Consider the following 22,165-nt stretch of genomic DNA (forward strand, 5'->3'; position numbering starts at 1 on the left):
CCGGCAGTCTCTCTCTCTTTTTCCCCATCCCCCATACCCATCCCAGCAGTCTCTCTCTCTTTTCCCCATCCCCCACCCATCCCAGCAGTGTCTCTCTCTCTCTCTCTCTCTCTGTTCTCCACCTCCCACTGATCCCAGCAGTCTCTCTCTGTTTTCCCACTCCCACCCATTCCAGCAGTCTCTCTCTCTGTTCCCCCACCCCCACACCCATCCCAGCAGTCTCTCTCTCTCTCTCTATTCCCCACCTAACACTGATCCTAGCAGTCTCTCTCTCTCTCTGTTTCCCCACCCCCATCCATTCCAGCAGTCTCTCTCTCTGTTCCCCACCTGAACACCCATCCCAGCAGTCTCTTTCTCTCTCTTCCCCACCCCCCCACACCCATCCCATCAGTCTCTCCCTCCCTCACCACACTCCATTCCCAGTACAATCTCTCTTTCTCCTATGGGGCACCAGTGCATCCCCACTCCCTTCCCTCCCTCTGCTCTTGCTGCTTCTTCTGCCCCTCGCCTGCTACTTTGGGATGGGTGGGCAGCGATGCAGTGTCCTCTTCTTCGCAGGGTTGTGATCAGATGGGGCAGGGCATGGCTAGCAGCCGACGCTCCTCAGGGTCATCACTACACATGCTCCACTCTACTGACAGTGTGTGGCCAGAGAGGGTGGGGGGTCAGTGACCCAGCACAAAATCACCCCTGCTGTCTCCCTTCCTTTTTTCAGGGTCTCTGTATCGGGATCTCTGGGACAGGGCCGGTGCGTGGCAGTGGGTCGGGGCAGGTTTTATTCTGACTCCTGCTTCAGTCACTATGAATGGATTTGCCAGAAAGAAGCTGGGAAGGAGTAAAGATCCCCAGAGCTGCTCGTGGCCTGAGGGGAAGCCACAGAAAAGGAGGCCACGGATCATTTCCACCAGGAGAGCAGGACAGTAATGACCCTTCCTTATTACAGACGCTGCCCCTGGACTCTAAGAGAACATTTTCCCCTGGAAGAAAAAGGAAACGGAGTTCAAACACCCCTTACTGAACCCGTCGTTCCTGTGAGGGGCGAGACTTCAGCTATTCCCTGACACCTCATGTCTCAGGGGCAACCTGGGCTTTGAACTCATTGGAGCAAAGAATATAAAATGTACTGGAAGGGCAGTCGAGTCCGATGAGAGGCTGCCGAGCCTCTCCAGACCCAGGCTCTGATACTGTTTATGCTCCAAATAATCAGAGAGAATGAAAGAAACCTCCCTCGGGGCCAGAGAAACATGGAAGCAGATGGTGGATAAAGCCAGCTCGACCCAGTCCCAATGCCGCATGATCCCAGTTGCTCTCTGGATTTCCAAGGTTACAAAATCTCAGATTGTCTGCATCACCTCCCCAGCGAGGAGAAGAAATGTTATATTATCTGGTGCTCCTCCTGAGTCTCTCCCTCACCCGTTTCCCCCTGCCTCCTCCAAGCTTCATTATCTGACCTTGTCTAACCCCAAAAAAGGGTCAACAAAATATGTAGAAATTTATGGCTGTGAAAATACAATATTAAATCCCTAGAACGGGGAATCTCAACTCAAGCTCACATTTCTAGTGCCCCAGGTGAATAATCCTCTACCCTCTAAAATTCAGTGCCCCATGAATTCACCCAGAATCTCAAAAACTCACAAACTTCATGGAACAATTTTAAACAGGAAGCAGATAACGGTGATAGCTAAGCAAAGGCCTGGTGGATGCCTTGCTGCAGGCTGCTTTCACATTTTGTATTCCCTGCTGTGAAGCCAAGCAAACTCCCTTCCTCTCCTTATTTCTCAGGATCTGTGTATGGGTGTCCATGGAGCGGGGCAGGTGTGCGGCAGCGCATGGGGACAGCTTTGATTCTGACTCCTGCAACAATCCCTAGAACTGGATTTGCCAAAAAGACGCCAGGAAGGATAATCACAGATAATCCCTCTGCTGGGAAATTCTGATGGTGATGAACTGAGGTGACGTCAATAATGGCGCGAGAGGACGGAGCTTCACATATTCCAGGCTGTGCAAATATTCCAGGATGGAGGGAAACCCTCAGCCTTGTTTGGGAAAGGAGGGTGGGAGGGAGGGGAGCATCATGTGTACCTGGCATATAATTCATAGAAAGAGAAATGACAGCAGAAAAGGACCAGCAAGCTCCCATACTTAGTGTCCCAGACTGCCAAAGTCAGGCCCCTTGTTGATTGCTGTTTGAGTCCAATTTCCCATTACCTTTTGCCATTGAAGCAGAGAGCAATGTTGGCGTTTCATCACAGGTATCAGGCTTATTGGTTAAGGGTAGTAACAGCCGCATCAGCAAGTTACCCCCATGCTTAGTTTCCCGGACCGTCAAAGTCAGGGCCTTTTTGGTTGCTGTTTGAGTCCAATTCCCTGTTACCTCTCACTATTGAAGCAGAGAGCAATGTTGGAGTTACATCCAAGTATCAGGCTTATTGGTTAAGGGTAGTAACTGCCGCACCAGCAAGTTACCCCCATTTCCATCCTCTAGCCTGTACGGGATCCACAGTGTTTATCCCAATCCCCTTTGAAATCTTTTACTGTTTTTGTCTTCATCACTTCCTCCGGCAGGGAATTCCAGGCATCTGAATAGGAAAGCATTCAAGGACCAACAAGACCCCCTTTTAAAAAAACAAAAAAAAAACCCCCAAAACTGGACACATTTTAATAGGAATAGACTTAAGTACATCTAGACTAAAGCTTTTCTACATCAGCTGTAACATTTCTCAGCTACTTTCAGATCCACGCTGTTTCTCTGTTAGATACATTGTCTCACTGGTTTAGAATTGAGACAATGCTCAATAAACTGTGAAGGATACATTGCTCTCTATCAGGTCGATACAGTAACGTGCGGTTGAAGATTTCCCGTCTGTAACGTGCTGGGAGCGCACAATACAGACGAGTAAGGCGATCCAGCGATACAGTCTCCAGTTTCACGCGTCCTTAGCGCTTCGTAAAATAGACACATAACTCTTTCCGCACCCAGCATGTATATGATGTGTAAATGAACGAATTAGCTGTATAATGAAGGAATTAGCTATTCCCCTCCAATACTGTAACGGGTGCTGATATTATCTCCTTAGTAACCCGCTGTTTTGCCGCGGCCTTAACCTGTTAGTTTACCGCCTCCCCCTAGTAGGTGTTAGGACTGCGAGTCTAGTAACAAATCCATCGACACCACTTAAGATACTCAAACACAATAAAACACAATAAAAAAAAAAAGCGATACAGAGATGATCGAGAAAATGTAATGATGTGGGACACATAAAAACCTGTCAGAAAAAAAAATAAAAATTTTTAAATACCTGTCGGAGGGCCGCGTGGGTCCAGGAGGCCGGCGGGCGGCGGCGGGAGCCGGGGGGGCGGGTGGTCGCATGTTAAATCTAGGCCGCGGGCGGGTGGGTGCCTGTTCCAGTATTTCAGGCCCCAGGAAGTGTAAAAAACAAAATTTTTAAATACCTGTCGGAGGGCCGCGTGGGTCCAGGCGGCGGCGGGAGCCGGGGGGCGGGTGGTCGCGTGTTAAATCTAGGCCGCGGGTGGGTGGGCGCCTGTTCTAGGCAGCGGTGGGGGCGGGTGGACGCGCGTTAGTTTCAGACGGCCGGCGGCTCAAGGCGTGACGTCATGACGCCCGACGACACGGCATGTGACTGCCTTGAGCACCGAATCGCAGGGGTCGCACAGGCGCGCATTCATTCACTGCCGGTGGGGGCTGCCGGAGGCTGCTTTCGCCGCCGGCTCCTCCGCCTGGATGAATGCGCGTCTGTGCGACCCGGCCCGCGGCCTAGATTTAACACGCGACCACCCGCCCCCCGGCTCCTGCCGCCGCCCGCCGGCCGTCTGAAACTAACGCGCGTCCACCCGCCCCCGCCGCCGCCGCCTGGAACAGGCGCCCACCCGCCCGCGGCCTAGATTTAACACGCAACCACCCGCCCCCCGGCTCCCGCCGCCGCCCGCCGGCCATCTGAAACTAACGCGGCCTAGATTTAACACGCGACCACCCGCCCCCCGGATCCTGCCGGCCGCCGGCCGCCTGGACCCACGCAGCCCTCCGACAGGTATTTAAAAATTTTGTTTTTTTACACTTCCTGGTGCCTGTCATTTCAAATGTCATTTGAAATGACAGGCACCAGCGCACCCAGGTTACTGTATAGGCGCTGTATTAAGCGCCTATACAGTAACATGGGTTGCACGGGCATAACCCTTCCCTAACGCTTCACAGCCGCGGCATGCATTTGCATGCGATTAGAGGAGAGTATCAGGCGCTAGGTCAGGAGAACTGTGCGTGCGGGGAGGAAGGGTGCGCCTGACACTGCTGCACTGTTTCTACCGCGGCCTTACAGTATCGATCTGTATGATATCTCTGTATAATATGGGCAGCCAGGACTGATAGCCCCTCCCCTCGGCTCCTTACAGAAACAGTCACACAAATAATACTCTGGAGACATCACTGGGATTAAAACAAGGCCTCAGCTTTATTAGTAATTAAATCACCAGAGCCAACCAGTCAACATAAATGCCCACCCCCCAAGGAATCACCTGCCACGCGCCAGCAATATGACCCCTTCGCAGGCCACCCAACCTGCAATATCCAGCAGCATCCCGCTGCTAACTGGGACCCCCACCACAGCCCAGCAAGGGGTCCCAACCATGTGTCTGAACCCAGTCACAAGCAACTAGAGTCAAGAAAGCCTGCCACCTAGCAGACTCCTTGCTCTGAACCCCGCCCCACAAGAATCATGGCTCTGGTAACTCTGCCACAGGGACGGGGTCGGGTGGAGAATCCACACGGCCCCCTCACACCCCACAATAAAGATGCGGCCTAAACAAGGTGTAAAACAGTCTCCAAGGCCTCCTGAATAGAATTAAGGAATAAATCATTGCCCACATTAGAAAGGTGAACACCGTCCTTGCCATAAAGGCCAGGACAGGCATCCCAAGACCAGATGTGAGTAACATGAATCCCACCGTGCGCCAACAACCAGGACCCAATCTGCTTATTCAGTTTAACCCTACTGTGGCCCCAAATCCTCAGATCTATGCTGACAGGCCTTGGAATAATGTCCGACCACATTAATATTTTTGTATTAGGTAGCCACGAGGACAGCAAGGCCAAATCCTTTCGGACAGTGTCCAGCAATTGACAACAGGAGCAGACCCCCAAGTCATTGCCACCAAGGTGAACAAGCTGAACATCCGGATGTGTCCACTTAGATAGCGAGGACCACACGAGAGGGAGTAGCTGGTTCCACCTCATTCCACAGAGTCCGAGCCACTTCACCCGGACTCCATGCTGATTCAAACCAAGGTGAGGGCCGTAAGGTCTTTTCACAGCCCTGTGATGTGCCCAAACAATAAAGGAATGGCCAATCAGCCACACCCTCCTCTCAGGCAGCCACAAATCTGGAAAACAAAGAAAATTAACGCAGCAAGCAGACCATGAAACTACACCGCTTACCGCTTGCCAGATTGCACATACGTGGCAAATGCTCCTGACTTCCAACGACTGATGTAGTGAATCACGCCACTGGACAGGCCACAATTGGCCTCTGAAGTAGCCGCTCCAATGTGGAAAGAGTGGGCTCCATAACGTCCCCCGCCCAAACCGAGCACCACCAATACCTTCTGCAAAACCATGGTGAACGGATATTTAGTTAGGGGGAACCCACAAGCATGTATGAAAAATGGGATACCGCCCGGGGGTTGTATGAGCAACTACAACTGCATGTTGGCCACTGGACAGGTCACAAGTCCAGGGACGCTAGAGAGGACCAACCAGGCCCCACTCCCAGACTGATTGGTCTTAGGCCGATGAATTTTTAGATGCAACCTATCACCCTCCAAGAAAATGTTTTCTGCCCGCAAACCATTATGGTCCTGACAGGATCTAGAGTGGTCCACCAACTCGGTCACTCGAAATGCCCTAAAAAAGGCCAACAAAAAGGCTGCTTGGAATAGACAAACTCGAATGGGGAAAAACAAATACCTGTAATGTTACGGTCCCGGTCGCGGCACTTGCGACCGGGGCCTTACCTCCATGTTCCTGGCCACGGTCACGGTTCAGCTGGTGGAGTTTGCGGCCTGTGTGGCGGCACTCCCACGGGGGCGACGCCGACGGGAGGCCTTTGGTGGATGCCCTGTTCCTAGGTGCACGCGCAAGAAGGACGCCTTTGTAGGCCCGTTCCTGCCATTCGACGCTCCACCCGCTTCCATGACATCAGACGCCACGGCCTATGTAAGCCGGGCACCGACTCTCAGTATTTGCCTTGCAACAGGGTTACCTTGCGGTTCCCAGTTGCTCCGTGACCTGGAGTGTACTACTGTCTGCCTGTAGTTGCTTCGTTCCAGCCTGGTTCCTGCTTTGACTTTGCTTACGTTCCAGCCTGATTCCTGCTTAGAGTCTTGCTGCAGTTCCTGAAGTTTTGCTTCAGTTCCTGCCTGGTTCCAGTTCCCGAGCCTGCTTCAGTTCTACTTGGATTCCAGTCTCCACGTCTCGCTTCAGTACCAGTCCAGTTCCTGCCTGTTCCTGTTCCTGTTCCAGCTTCAGTACTCGCCTAAGTCCCAGCGGCTGGGCTCCTACGGGCTCCTCCCGGGGGAGCACCGGCTTCCAGGGTGAAGATCATCTCCTGCATCCTGCCTGGTATCCGCCTCCCGGCCTGCCCACACAGAATAGAGACTATAGTCCATCTCTCCCCAGTCTCCCGCAGGCCGGCTCAAGGGTCCACTAAACCGTCTAATCACAACAGATTGCAAGGCCATGGACTCGGCAGATGTGCCGGGCCTTCAGGACATTCCTGGGATGGCCCAACAAATGCAGTAGCAACAGCATTGCCTTGATATGCTGGCAGCCACGGTGGAACAACTAGCTAGCCATCTTGATTCCTTGCCTGCGGATCCTCCGCCCACTGCTGTGCTGGCGTACGAGGGACAAGCTAGTTCCATGACTCAGCTACCTGCACCCTCCCCGCTTTGGGAATATAATGATTCCTTCCTAGAGGATTTGCAGCAGTTCATCTCTAACTTCCAACAGGCTTTCGACGAGCCGGCTCGATTAGCCACTGCTACAACTGAACTGCTACAGCTACACCAGGGGGTTCGCTCCTTGGCAGACTATGCTATGGATTTCCGTACCCTTGCCCAGGAAGTGGGTTGGCAAGATGACATCCTCAGAGCCATTTTTCTGGAGGGCTTGTCCAGGCATATCAAGGATGAGATTGCCGCCCGTGACCTCCTGGAGGACCTCAATGGTCTTATAGAAATGGCTGGCCGCATTGACTGCCGCCTACAGCAAAGGGCCATGGAGTTGCACCCGACCAGACGCAATTCCTCCTTTGTTCCTACGAAACTAGTGTCTTCTCCTAAGACTCCTCGTCCAGATGTCACTTCCAGTGAACCTATGCAACTGGGATGTGCTCCGCTCTCCGCAGAAGAGAGACAACGTCGTCGCATGATGGGCCTGTGCCTGTATTGTGGGCAGAAGGGCCATTACCTGGCACGGTGCCAGGAACGTTCGGAAAACGCCAGAACCTAGGAAGCCATGAGGAGCTCCTCCTAGGTTGTGCTACAGCTCCTCAATGTACTGTGCCTATTACACTGGAGTACCTCGGAGGGTCCCTGGAAACCCTCGCATTCTTGGATTCCGGAGCAGGAGGTAATTTTATTTTGCAGGAGTTAGTCTCCCAGTTGCAGATTCCCACGCAAAAGCGGGAGACCCCGTTACGAATTACCTCCATCCAGGGAACTCTCCTTCCAGGACATATCATGACGTCCACGGCACCCATCACTGTCCGCACTGGGGCAATCCATTCGGAGGAGATAGCCTTCTTGGTCTTAGAGAAGACCGCCCACCCCGTGGTGCTAGGGTTGCCGTGGCTACAGAAGCATTCGCCCACGATTCAATGGGATACCCTGCAAATTACCAAATGGAGTCCGTTCTGTCTGGCCAATTGTATGAAGGTATCCAAGACTCCAGGACTTCCACTACTGCACTCCACCCTCAGTCCTCCAGCACCTTATGAGGACTTCACAGATGTCTTCTCCAAGACAAAGGCAGAGATCCTTCCGCAGCACCGTCCGTATGACTGTGCTATTGACCTGTTACCTGGAACCATGCCCCCTCGGTGTAGGGTATATCCTTTGTCATTACCCGAAACCCGGGCCATGTCTGAATACATCTCCAAGAACTTGGCCAAGGGGTTTATCCGCCCGTCTAAGTCACCTGCTGGGGCAGGCTTCTTTTTTGTCAGCAAGAAGGATGGCTCACTGAGGCCATGCATAGACTACCGAGGTCTTAATTGTATCACGAAGCAGGATTGTTATCCACTCCCACTAATCCCGGAGCTCCTCAATAGACTTCAGGGAGCAAAGATTTTTATTAGGGATGTGAATCATTTTTTGACAATTTAAAAAAAGTCCGATATTTTTTTAAACCGTCAATCGTTAGAGTGCGCGATACAATAGAAATTCCTCCGATTTATCATGAAAAATCGTTAATTGGGTTAGTGTCCACTAACCGGAGTTATTTGAGGGGAGGGCGGGAAAACCGGCACACCAAAACAACCCCTAAACCCACCCCGACCCTTTAAAATTAATCCCTTACCCTCCCCCACCCTCCTGAACCCCCCCAAAATGTTTTAAATTACCTGGTGGTCCAGTGGGGGGGGGGGGGGGGGGGGTCCTGGCACGATTTCCCGCTCTCGGGCCATCGGCACCATTTTGGCTGCCACTAATAAAAATGGTGCCGATAGCCCGATAAAAAAAAACCCATCCGACCCTTTAAAACTGACCCCTTAGCCTCCCCCACCCTCCCAAACCCCCAAAAAACATTTTAAAATTACCTGGTGGCCCAGTGGGGGTGTGGGGAGCGATCTCCCACTCTCGGGCCATCGGCTGCGCTAATAAAAATGGCACCGATGGCCCTTTGCCCTTACCATGTGACAGGGTATCCGTGCCATTGGCCGGCCCCTGTCACATGGTAGGAGCACTGGATGGCCGGCGCCATCTTTAAAGATGGCATGGGCCATGGCCGGCCATCAATTGCTCCCTCCATGTGACAGGGGCCAGCCAATGGCACGGATACCCTGTCACATGGTAAGGGCAAAGGGCCATTTTTATACATCCAGACTGGTTCATTTCTCTAAATAACTCTATTGGGGAACTCATCTCTAAAAAATAAACTCCTATTTTTATCATTGTTTCTGGGACTGTAGAGTAATATCCCATTTTTGGGGCTTGATTCGGGGTACCTGTGCAAACCTTTTGAAAAAGTTTTTGCCTGTAGATCCATCACTTTGGTTATTTGGACTGGACCCCATAGACCACTTACATTTAACATCACTTGAACGATTGTTTCTCACAAAGGCGAGCCTTATGGGGAAAAAAGTTATTCTGGCAAATTGGTTAAATTCGGGAAACCCCAGTTATAAGCATTGGTTTACGCAAATGCTGGGCCTTTGCTTTATGGAGCATGTCATCTCAAATGATACCATGCCAAAGAGATCTATAAACCCAACGTTAATTTGGTCTGCTTTTATAAAATACCTAGCTCCCCTCAACCGAAACATTCAAGACCCATGGATTACAGACTTGGCTTCCACTGACTTCGTACCCCTGTAAGATGACTCAGTAGAGAACTGAACGACCTTGGTGTTCAAGATCATACATTTGGAGAACTTTTACGAAAGGAGGGGGTATGGGGAGAGGGAAAAAAATAAATGAGACCTGGTGTTAATGTTATTCATCTGTTTAATGTATGCAATACAAACTCAATCAAAAACAGTTAAAAAAAAACCCCACCAACACAAAACTCCTTCCCTAAAGGCTGGAGGGTCTTATGAAAGGGTAGGATAGGAGCAGAGCATATCCTGACTTTCACTGACAATGTGAATGCCCTGGTTTGGTGCAGATCCATTTTCTGTCCATGTGGCAGCTGGCACTTCTGATGCTGGCATTGTTCAGGTAAGTGCAATCTGATTCTGCCAAAATGGGAAACCTGCAACACACACAGAGAGAAAGATCACTGCAAGGGAACCCTGAACACACTTTAAAGACAAAAAGAAATAAAGAACCAAATAACGAGAGATAGCGAATACTTTAAGGGACCTAAAAATGTGAAATGTAAAGCTCTGAAATTACTGGCAGAATTCAATCAAAAAATAGTCTTTGGTTAATGTTGGCCGGCAGTGCTGGGATTGCGGGGGGAGCTGACCCCACTACAAGGACCAGACCACTTACACTGGTTGCATGGAAAGGCTCTTGGTGCTTTCCCACCCAGAAATTATTGCACCCCCCACTGTCCTGACCCCCCATCAGCTGCCTCGACCCGTAAGCTTTTCCTTCCCTGAATCTGCAGGGCCGCAAGGAGCAACCATCAAATCATAGGGGAGGAAGGCATTACTGGCGACGATCAGTCACTCAGAAAGCTCCCTCACGTCCCTCCCACATTCTGCATTTAGAGGGGAATTTTGTGGCAAACTGCATAAACTTTCAGGCTATAACCGGAGCTCCCATTTCCTGGGGTAGAATTTGCAAGAATCTGCGGCAATTATGTGGCTTATTTGCATAATTTTATATATTTACAATTTAAATAATGCATTTTTACTTTAACAATAAAGTTGTTTTGTGACGTTTCTGTCCAGCTAATTTATTTGGTTCTTTATTAGATGAGAACGAGCTCTCAGTGATGAGGGCTGGAAGGGGGTAAGGAACCGGGGAATAGGAGGAGAAGGAATCTTAGGCAGGAGGAGGGAGAGGATGTGACATTCTGGGAGGAGGAGAGGGAAGGGGAAGAAAAGAGGAAGGGGAGAGACGAGGGGTCAGGAGTGGGATGGAGGAGGATGGATCAGTGACGGGAAGCAGGAGGGTTGATGATGGAAGTGGAGGGGAGAAGGAAGGAATCCACAACCCCCACAATCCTACCTCCACCCCCTCCTTTCATTCCTCACCCCTCACTCTCCCCCACCCAATCCTGATTCCCTCCCTCCATCCCCACAATTCTCAGTTCACGTCCTCCCTTCCCCTCCCCCAGTTCTCACCGTCCCTCCCTCTCCCTGCCCCCAATTCCGGTTCACTCCTTCCCTCCTTCCTCCCCAATCCCTGGTAGATTCTCCTTCTTTCCTCCCCCCCCCCCCACAGAGTCACACTGCAGCCCCCCAGGATCCCCTCCCTCACCCGCTCATTCAGTTAAACAGGAGCAGGAGTCGGGCAGCCCTGCAGCCCCTCAGACATCTCCCTCTCCTCTCCTGTCGGGCCCGGGCATCTCCGTGAATCAGTGGCTTGAGGCTCAGGTCTGGCAGGATAGGAGAATCAGGAGCACCAGAGGCGATGCAAGGCTGCCTCCTGATTACCTGAACGAGGGGGTGAGGGAGGGGATCCTGGGGGCGCAGGGGCCTCTCACACTCCCAACCACTGATTCTCCTCCCAGGCTGCTGGGCAGGAGAGGAGCAATGTGCTGAATGGGAGACCAGGGGCCCTGACTAGAATAAGCTCAAGTTACAACAATTTTCAAAGTGGACTTGTGTGTGCAAGTTTCCTTTTATAACACTGCGTGCACACACAGTTACAGCTGCTAATTGCTGTGCTATGTTATGTGGAGAGAATTGATGCAGATGCTTTATAAAAGGAGAAATTAGACGTGCGAGTCCCAGCCCCACCCAGGCTCCATCCCCTACTCTCGCATACAGTGTGGCTCGCACGTAACTTAGCGCACGCATTGCTCACAGCTCTCTAAAGACCGATGTGACTGTGGATAAAGCAGCGCCCGAGCTGCTGGAGTCCCTTTGAAAATGACTCTCTGTGACTTACTGGTTATTGAGCTCCGATCCATCCGGCCATTTCCACAGCTGCCCTCGCTCTCTTCTCAGGCCGATCCAGTGATCGGAGCGACTTTTAAAGCGCACGGTGAAATTCTTTAAGGAAATAAAACAGGACTCAGACCGTCTGCTTCATGCGGGCGTTTATTATCAGAGGGAGGGGCTCCCATGCAGCCTGCACTTTCATATTAAAGGAACAACTGCACTTCATGTTGAACCAACTAAACTCTCAGGTTTTTTTTACGCAATCTACTAACATTCGCCTGATACGCTCTGCATGGACACAACTTACTAAGAGATTGCACCTACCATGAGTATGTGCCTATTTATTTACTACTGGTGGTCGGCAATCCAGACTTTTCCCCTGGGTCCCAACATGGTGCAATTTGGGTATTACCTATCTAGGCCATTTATTAACGCCGGAGGGTCACCCGCTCTCCTTTACTGAATTCCGGGAGCACTATGGGCAAGGGCAAAATTCCACATTCCCATATCTTCAAATTGTGCACTATTTAAAATCTTTGCCCTCGGCGTTTCTGCGAAGCAATACGTTTCAGAAATTAGAGGCGGCCCTTCTTTTATCCGGGAATAGGGTGCCCTCCCTATCGTATTTTTATAAATATTTAAGGAAGGAGAAACAATTGGAGATCTTTACAATTTTGGCAGATCGCTGGACAGGAAATGGAGACTTTGTGGTTACAGCTTTGTGGTTACAGCTGCCTCGCCATCTCTCACACCACCTCCTGGTGACCTCCCTTTCCTTATATTAAGGAGCTAATTATATTGTAAATTGTTATTTGATCTTGTTACTTGTTCTTGTTTTTTAAACTATTTTTCTATACTGCCCTAGGTTAACCCCCCGCCCAGTTCTCCCTCCCTGTTGAAATGTATTTTCAAGCCTTTTGTTAGTTTGTGAACCGGTATGATGTCCCCACTAATACCGGTATATAAAAGTTTCTAAATAAATAAAATAAATGATACGGGCTGTATTTGGGCGGGTGGCCCGGCTCTCGTATAATAGCTATTATCAAGAACTTCAATATCGTTTTCTAGGGCGCGCATATATTTCACCACAGATGGCTTATCGGCAACATATTGCTGGCACTGCTAGATGTGGTCGGTGCCCTGCAGTTTCAGGTACCCTGGCACATGCTTTTTGGTCTTGTCCAGCTATTAAGGGGTTTTGGGCGTGGATAGCTAAATATTTAGCCACTATTTTATCAGTTTCCATTCTGCTATCTCCTGTGTGGCTATTGTTTGGCTCTATCCCTTCAGCTAGGTATCACACTCCTGGTACTCAGCTATTGATTCAAAAGGCTTGTTTGGTTGGGAAAAAGGTCATATCAATGGGATGATGAGAGGTGGATCCACCCTCCTTTTGGGTGAGGAGAAATCTCTTTTATTCCCTGATGCATATGGAGTCTCTTTCTTCCAGGGGATCTCCTCGCAAACGTCGACAATTCTTGGTAGTCTGGGAGCCCTACGTCCGATCTTTGCTGCACAAAGCTCGCAGCAGACTTCTGAATGATTGAATATTAGTCTTTCTGGAGATTGTTTCTGGCATTGACTATGTGGCAACTTGTCGATTCTGCGGCTGCTGTTTGAAGACCCGGACACTTCTCGGGAACTCGGGGGAGGGGTGCAGTGTGCAGTCGGGTGATGAGATAGGGGTGGGGGGAGGTGGGTATTTAGGGGGTCTCATTTTGCTAATCACCTCTGTTTGTTCACTAACTAGGAGGGGATTAAGAATCAACCATCTCCTAGATGTTTTTGTATGTTATTTATTTGGAAATACCAATAAAAACCATTTCATACTAAAAGGCACAACTGTGTTTCACCATAGGGGACAGAAGTAACTCAGACTGCTCATTCCACCCTCAACAACCTCTCTCCTTGCTCCCTCCCTCTGGCTCTCATCAGGAAGCCAGAATGCATACCTCACTTCCTTACTCAGCTCCCATCATGTACTGCCCACCTACTCACGCCTTCCCCATCCACTTCTCATCAGAAATCATCCTGCTTAACTTCTCTGCATGCTCCATCCAGGCTGACCTGCCCTTCAGTCCAATAGATCCCACCTACTCCCTATTGAGCAACCTACTTTTCAAACAAATTATCTACAGACACAGGAACAAGAATGAGGGTGAAGAGCAGGATGGAGTGCACAGCCCAGGAGCCGCAGCTGGAAAGGGAGGATACAGGACACACAAAAACCTCCCGCACCAAAACTAATTTATTAATACCAAGGAGCACTGCCATTGCCCTGGAAATGAATGCATCTCCTACCCAGGCTGCTGTGGGAGGGACCCCCTCACACTCACCAGTTCCTGCAGGGTCTCGATGTGAGCGAGGGAGGCGTTGTGAGAGGTGCAGAAGCTCTGGGCCTCGTCCCAGTCTGTGCTGTTCTCAGAGAAAAAATAACATTTCCCTCTGTACCAGATCCAGCCGTCTGCACAGTGATCTGCAGGACAGGCTGAGGAATAGTCAGGAACTTCACTTAGTTTAGCTAAAAATAAGAGAATAGAAACATAAAACATAGAAATGATGGCAGAAGAAGACCAAACGGCCCATCCAGTCTGCCCAGCAAGCTTCACACTTCTTTTTTCTCATACTTATCTGTTTCTCTTAGCTCTTTGGTTCTATTTCCCTTCCACCCCCACCATTAATGTAGAGAGCAGTGTTGGAACTGCATCTAAGTGAAATATTAAGTTTGATTAGTTGGGTAAGCGGCAGCATAGCTCTCTGCCGTTGAAGCAGAGAGCAATGCTGGATATGCGTGAAGTATCAGTTTTTCTTCTCCCCTGCCATTGAAGCAGAGAGCTATGCTGGATATGCGTGAAGTATCAGTTTTTCTTCTCCCCTGCCATTGAAGCAGACAGCTATGCTGGATATGCGTGAAGTATCAGTTTTTCTTCTCCCCTGCCGTTGAAGCAGAGAGCTATGCTGGATATGCGTGAAGTATCAGTTTTTCTTCTCCCCTGCCGTTGAAGCAGAGAGCAATGCTGGATATGCGTGAAGTATCAGTTTTTTCTTCTCCCCTGCCGTTGAAGCAGGGAGCTGTGCTGGATATGCATTGAAAGTGAAGTATGCCTTGAAAGTCACATTAACTATCATCAAATATTGAAAAGCCTAATAATTGGTAATTGAATAAGCCTAATAATTGGTAATACCTATAGCCCATAAACCCATCCCTGTTTTGTTTTGTTTTTTTGTTTGTTGGTTTGTTTGTTTTTCTTTTTTTAATTGGGAGATGGCAGCCCTCCATCCTTCCGCTCCGTGAAGGTGGAACACCAACCACTGGCCACTGGCATCCCACTCCGTGAATGCCTCTGTGGCTACTGCGAATCCGTGCAGTGTTTTGCTGCCTGCTCTTTATACGTGTCCTCTAGACCTGATGGATCCACAGTGTTTATCCCACGCCCCTTTGAAGTGCTTCACAGTTCTGGTCTTCACCACTTCCTCTGGAAGGGCATTCCAGGCATCCACCACCCTCTCCATGAAGAAATACTTCCTGACATTGGTTCTTAGTCTTTCTCCTTGGAGCCTCAGCTCGTGACCCCTGGTTCTGCTGATTTTTTTCCTACGGAAAAGGTTTGTCGTTGTCTTTGGATCATTAAAACCTTTCAAGTATCTGAAAGTCTGTATCATATCACCTCTGCTCCTCCTTTCCTCCAGGGTGTACATATTTAGATTCTGCAATCTCTCCTCGTACGTCAACCGATGAAGATCCTCCACCTTCCTGGTCGCCCTTCTCTGTACCGCTTCCATCTTGTCTTTGTCTTTTTGTAGATACGGTCTCCAGAACTGAACACAGTACTCCAGGTGAGGCCTCACCAAGGACCTGTACAAGGGAATAATCACTTCCCTTTTCTTACTCGATATTCCTCTCTCTATGCAGCCCAGCATTCTTCTGGCTTTTGCTATCGCCTTGTCGCATTGTTTCGCAGACTTCAGATCATTAGACACCATCACCCCAAGGTCCCTCTCCTGCTCCGTGCACATCAGCCTCCCCCCCCCCCCCCCCCATTGAATACAGTTCATTCAGATTTCCACACCCCATGTGCATGACTTTGCACTTCTTGGCATTGAATCTCAGCTGCCATATCTTCGACCACTCTTCCATCTTCCTTAAATCCCGTCTCATTCTCTCCACTCCTTCCAGCGTGTCCACTCTGTTGCAGATCTTAGTGTCATCCACAAAAAGACAAACCTTACCTTCTATCCCGTCCGCAATGTCGCTCACAAAGATATTGAACAGGACCGGTCCCAACACCGATCCTTGCGGTACACCACTTAAAACCGCTCTCTCTTCAGAGAAGGTTCCGTTTACCATCACACATTGTCTTCTGTCCGTCAACCAATTTGCAATCCAGGTCACCAACTCGGCACTCACTCCTAAGCTTCTCGTTTTATTCACCAGTCTCCTGTGCGGAACTGTATCAAAAGCTTTGCTGAAATCTAAGTAGATGACATCGAGCGCTCTTCCTCGATCCAATTCCTTGGTTACCCAGTCAAAAAAGTCAATCAGATTTGTCTAAGATATTCCTCTAGTGAATCCATGCTGCCTCTGGTCCATCAATTCTACAGCAATATATAATAAATAAATAATTCCAGCACAGACAACTTAGGGAACACAAGCACTGAAGCAAATTAAACAAACATCTCGCTTTCCCCTTGAAAAAGAAGAAAAGCTTTTGGTATGTTTAGTTATATTATTTTAAGTGTACATTCATCTTTTTGCCCTGTATTTTGGGAGAGAAAGCAGTGCAAGGCAAGCTATGAGAGTAAAGTGTAGGACATAGTAATGAAGCCAGAAAAAGACCAAACGGTCCATCCAGTCTGCCCAGCGAGCTTCATAATGGTAGTAACTGTTTCTCCACGCCGGTTACCCCCAAGCCTTACGTTAAGGGTTGTGATATTCACACTGTAAACCAAGCCGCTCTCAAACCCATTGCATAATTACTGCTAGCAACTCTTATACAGAGGTAGCAGCTCTCATTACAATTCAGACGCTGCTGCTGCAACGGGCTTTGCTTATGGACTTGCCTGTAGGAGCAGTCGTGTGCTTCCTCCCTGTCTGCCTATCAGTATCCCGGATCATAAACGTCAGGGCCCAGGATTGGCCATCCTCTGAATCCAAGTCCCCTTTTACCCTGCACATCATTACAGCCTTACAATCCCCAACCACCACTAAGATCCCAAAATAAGTGTTTACTGTCTGTCCAACATACGAAGCACACACCTGACACAGGTAAGAGACCAAATCTGTGCCACTCCCTACCTGGAAGCTACGACTCATCCCAGTCAAACAGAAATTTAAACGGACGACGTCCTCATGTTTCTCACAAATCCCGAACAATCTCTTGGGGCTTCACTCAATCTCTCATTACAGTTTGGGCAGTTTGCAGGCCTTGAGATTAATGAAGATAAGTCTGGAGCCAAGGATGTTTGTGGAAATGTGCAAGCATGGGCAGGGCCTGTTCCTTATGAAGTGGGAGAACGTGGGTATAAAAATCCCAATTAACCTAGATACCATCTATTCAGCAAACATCCAAGCACTGCTCACAGGCACCGCTGCCACCCTGGATAGCTGGATCCCATCTATTCAGCAAACATCCAAGCACTGCTCACAGGCACTGCTGCCACCCTGGATACCATCTATTCAGCAAACATCCAAGCATTGCTCACAGGCACTGCTGCCACCCTGGATAGCTGGATCCCATCTATTCAGCAAACATCCAAGCACTGCTCACAGGCAGTGCTGCCGCCCTGGATAGCTGGATACCATCTATTCAGCAAACATCCAAGCACTGCTCACAGGCACTGCTGCCACCCTGGATAGCTGGATACCATCTATTCAGCAAACATCCAAGCACTGCTCGCAGGCACCGCTGCCACCCTGGATAGCTGGATACCATCTATTCAGCAAATATCCAAGCACTGCTCGCAGGCACCGCTGCCACCCTGGATAGCTGGATCCCATCTATTCAGCAAACATCCAAGCACTGCTCACAGGCAGTGCTGCCGCCCTGGATAGCTGGATACCATCTATTCAGCAAACATCCAAGCACTGCTCACAGGCACCGCTGCCACCCTGGATAGCTGGATACCATCTATTCAGCAAACATCCAAGCATTGCTCACAGGCACCGCTGCCACCCTGGATAGCTGGATCCCATCTATTCAGCAAACATCCAAGCCCTGCTCACAGGCAGTGCTGCCGCCCTGGATAGCCGGATACCATCTATTCAGCAAACATCCAAGCACTGCTCGCAGGCACCGCTGCCACCCTGGATAGCTGGATACCATCTATTCAGCAAACATCCAAGCACTGCTCACAGGCACCGCTGCCACCCTGGATAGCTGGATACCATCTATTCAGCAAACATCCAAGCACTGCTCACAGGCACCGCTGCCACCCTGGATAGCTGGATACCATCTATTCAGCAAACATCCAAGCACTGCTCGCAGGCACCGCTGCCACCCTGGATAGCTGGATACCATCTATTCAGCAAACATCCAAGCACTGCTCGCAGGCACCGCTGCCACCCTGGATAGCTGGATACCATCTATTCAGCAAATATCCAAGCACTGCTCGCAGGCACCGCTGCCACCCTGGATAGCTGGATCCCATCTATTCAGCAAACATCCAAGCACTGCTCACAGACACCGCTGCCAGCCTGGATAGCTGGATACCATCTATTCAGCAAACATCCAAGCATTGCTCACAGGCACCGCTGCCACCCTGGATAGCATCTATTCAGCAAATATCCAAGCACTGCTCACAGGCACCGCTGCCACCCTGGATAGCTGTATACCATCTATTCAGCAAATATCCAAGCTCTGCTCACAGTCACTGCTGCCACCCTGGATAGCTGGATACCATCTATTCAGCAAATATCCAAGCATTGCTCACAGGCTCCGCTGCCACCCTGGATAGCTGGATACCATCTATTCAGCAAACATCCAAGCACTGCTCGCAGGCACTGCTGCCACCCTGGATAGCTGGATACCATCTATTCAGCAAACATCCAAGCACTGCTCACAGGCACTGCTGCCACCCTGGATAGCCGGATACCATCTATTCAGCAAACATCCAAGCATTGCTCGCAGGCACCGCTGCCACCCTGGATACCATTTATTCAGCAAACATCCAAGCATTGCTCACAGGCACCGCTGCCACCCTGGATAGCCGGATACCATCTATTCAGCAAACATCCAAGCACTGCTCACAGGCACCGCTGCCACCCTGGATACCATCTATTCAGCAAACATCCAAGCATTGCTCACAGGCACCGCTGCCACCCTGGATAGCCGGATACCATCTATTCAGCAAACATCCAAGCACTGCTCACAGGCACCGCTGCCACCCTGGATACCATCTATTCAGCAAACATCCAAGCATTGCTCACAGGCACCGCTGCCACCCTGGATAGCCGGATACCATCTATTCAGCAAACATCCAAGCACTGCTCACAGGCACCGCTGCCACCCTGGATAGCCGGATACCATCTATTCAGCAAACATCCAAGCATTGCTCGCAGGCACCGCTGCCACCCTGGATACCATTTATTCAGCAAACATCCAAGCACTGCTCACAGGCACCGCTGCCACCCTGGATAGGTGGATACCATCTATTCAGCAAATATCCAAGCATTGCTCACAGGCACCGCTGCCACCCTGGATAGCTGGATACCATCTATTCAGCAAATATCCAAGCACTGCTCGCAGGCACCGCTGCCACCCTGGATAGCTGGATACCATCTATTCAGCAAATATCCAAGCACTGCTCGCAGGCACCGCTGCCACCCTTGATAGGTGGATACCATCTATTCAGCAAATATCCAAGCATTGCTCACAGGCACCGCTGCCACCCTGGATAGCTGGATACCATCTATTCAGCAAACATCCAACTCACAGGCACCGCTGCCACCCTGGATAGCTGGATACCATCTATTCAGCAAATATCCAAGCACTGCTCGCAGGCACCGCTGCCACCCTGGATAGCTGGATACCATCTATTCAGCAAATATCCAAGCACTGCTCGCAGGCACCGCTGCCACCCTGGATAGGTGGATACCATCTATTCAGCAAATATCCAAGCATTGCTCACAGGCACCGCTGCCACCCTGGATAGCTGGATACCATCTATTCAGCAAATATCCAAGCACTGCTCGCAGGCACCGCTGCCACCCTGGAGAGCTGGATACCATCTATTCAGCAAACATCCAAGCACTGCTCGCAGGCACTGCTGCCACCCTGGATAGCTGGATACCATCTATTCAGCAAACGTCCAAGCACTGCTCGCAGGCACCGCTGCCACCCTGGATAGCTGGATACCATCTATTCAGCAAACATCCAAGCACTGCTCACAGGCACTGCTGCCACCCTGGATAGCTGGATACCATCTATTCAGCAAATATCCAAGCACTGCTCGCAGGCACCGCTGCCCCCCTGGATAGCTGGATACCATCTATTCAGCAAATGTCCAAGCACTGCTCGCAGGCACCGCTGCCACCCTGGAGAGCTGGATACCATCTATTCAGCAAACATCCAAGCACTGTTCGCAGGCACTGCTGCCACCCTGGATAGCTGGATACCATCTATTCAGCAAACATCCAAGCACTGCTCGCAGGCACCGCTGCCACCCTGGATAGCTGGATACCATCTATTCAGCAAACATCCAAGCCCTGCTCACAGGCACTGCAAATATCCAAGCACTGCTCGCAGGCACCGCTGCCACCCTGGATAGCTGGATACCATCTATTCAGCAAATATCCAGGCACTGCTCGCAGGCACCGCTGCCACCCTGGAGAGCTGGATACCATCTATTCAGCAAACATCCAAGCATTGCTCACAGGCACCGCTGCCACCCTGGATAGCATCTATTCAGCAAACATCCAAGCACTGCTCACAGGCACCGCTGCCACCCTGGATAGCTGGATACCATCTATTCAGCAAACATCCAAGCACTGCTCGCAGGCACCGCTGCCACCCTGGATAGCTGGATACCATCTATTCAGCAAACATCCAAGCCCTGCTCACAGGCACTGCAAATATCCAAGCACTGCTCGCAGGCACCGCTGCCACCCTGGATAGCTGGATACCATCTATTCAGCAAATATCCAGGCACTGCTCGCAGGCACCGCTGCCACCCTGGATAGCTGGATACCATCTATTCAGCAAATATCCAAGCACTGCTCGCAGGCACCGCTGCCACCCTGGAGAGCTGGATACCATCTATTCAGCAAACATCCAAGCATTGCTCGCAGGCACCGCTGCCACCCTGGATAGCTGGATACCATCTATTCAGCAAACATCCAAGCACTGCTCGCAGGCACCGCTGCCACCCTGGATAGCTGGATACCATCTATTCAGCAAATATCCAAGCACTGCTCGCAGGCACCGCTGCCACCCTGGATAGCTGGATACCATCTATTCAGCAAATATCCAAGCACTGCTCGCAGGCACCGCTGCCACCCTGGATAGGTGGATACCATCTATTCAGCAAATATCCAAGCATTGCTCACAGGCACCGCTGCCACCCTGGATAGCTGGATACCATCTATTCAGCAAATATCCAAGCACTGCTCGCAGGCACCGCTGCCACCCTGGAGAGCTGGATACCATCTATTCAGCAAACATCCAAGCACTGCTCGCAGGCACTGCTGCCACCCTGGATAGCTGGATACCATCTATTCAGCAAACGTCCAAGCACTGCTCGCAGGCACCGCTGCCACCCTGGATAGCTGGATACCATCTATTCAGCAAATGTCCAAGCACTGTTCGCAGGCACCGCTGCCACCCTGGAGAGCTGGATACCATCTATTCAGCAAACATCCAAGCACTGCTCGCAGGCACTGCTGCCACCCTGGATAGCTGGATACCATCTATTCAGCAAACATCCAAGCACTGCTCGCAGGCACCGCTGCCACCCTGGATAGCTGGATACCATCTATTCAGCAAACATCCAAGCCCTGCTCACAGGCACTGCAAATATCCAAGCACTGCTCGCAGGCACCGCTGCCACCCTGGATCGCTGGATACCATCTATTCAGCAAACATCCAGGCACTGCTCGCAGGCACCGCTGCCACCCTGGATAGCTGGATACCATCTATTCAGCAAATATCCAAGCTCTGCTCGCAGGCACCGCTGCCACCCTGGAGAGCTGGATACCATCTATTCAGCAAACATCCAAGCCCTGCTCACAGGCACTGCAAATATCCAAGCACTGCTCGCAGGCACCGCTGCCACCCTGGATAGCTGGATACCATCTATTCAGCAAATATCCAGGCACTGCTCGCAGGCACCGCTGCCACCCTGGATAGCTGGATACCATCTATTCAGCAAATATCCAAGCACTG

General features: G+C 50.6%; 3 protein-coding genes across 5 annotated transcripts in view; 2 read left to right on the forward strand and 1 right to left on the reverse strand.

Annotated features, from left to right (window-relative positions):
* LOC115078354 (killer cell lectin-like receptor subfamily B member 1B allele C) overlaps nucleotides 1-2,030 on the forward strand; it is a 30,770-nt gene extending 28,740 nt beyond the window's left edge. Inside the window, exon 6 of one of the 2 annotated variants that reach the window (XM_029581258.1) lies at nucleotides 1,783-2,030. In XM_029581258.1, the coding sequence (XP_029437118.1) occupies nucleotides 1,783-1,870 (88 nt within the window). In that variant the 3' untranslated portion in view covers nucleotides 1,871-2,030. Of the gene's footprint in view, nucleotides 1-715 lie in introns of both variants that reach the window. The other variant, XM_029581257.1, reaches the window with a different exon arrangement.
* Nucleotides 1-22,165, forward strand: part of LOC115078357 (killer cell lectin-like receptor subfamily B member 1B allele C) — a 359,813-nt gene that overhangs the window by 275,817 nt on the left and 61,831 nt on the right. The gene's annotated exons all lie outside the window — the stretch shown is intronic.
* Nucleotides 9,862-22,165, reverse strand: part of LOC115078467 (C-type lectin domain family 2 member D-like) — a 33,999-nt gene continuing 21,695 nt past the window's right edge. Inside the window, exons 3-5 of the mRNA XM_029581380.1 lie at nucleotides 14,123-14,307; nucleotides 11,794-11,897; nucleotides 9,862-9,982 (exon numbers count right to left, since the gene is read on the reverse strand). Of these exons, the coding sequence (XP_029437240.1) occupies nucleotides 9,862-9,982; nucleotides 11,794-11,897; nucleotides 14,123-14,307 (410 nt within the window). The remainder of the gene's footprint in view (nucleotides 9,983-11,793; nucleotides 11,898-14,122; nucleotides 14,308-22,165) is intronic.

This window comes from Rhinatrema bivittatum, chromosome 16 (genome assembly GCF_901001135.1).
Source record: "Rhinatrema bivittatum chromosome 16, aRhiBiv1.1, whole genome shotgun sequence".
NCBI lineage: Eukaryota > Metazoa > Chordata > Amphibia > Gymnophiona > Rhinatrematidae > Rhinatrema > Rhinatrema bivittatum.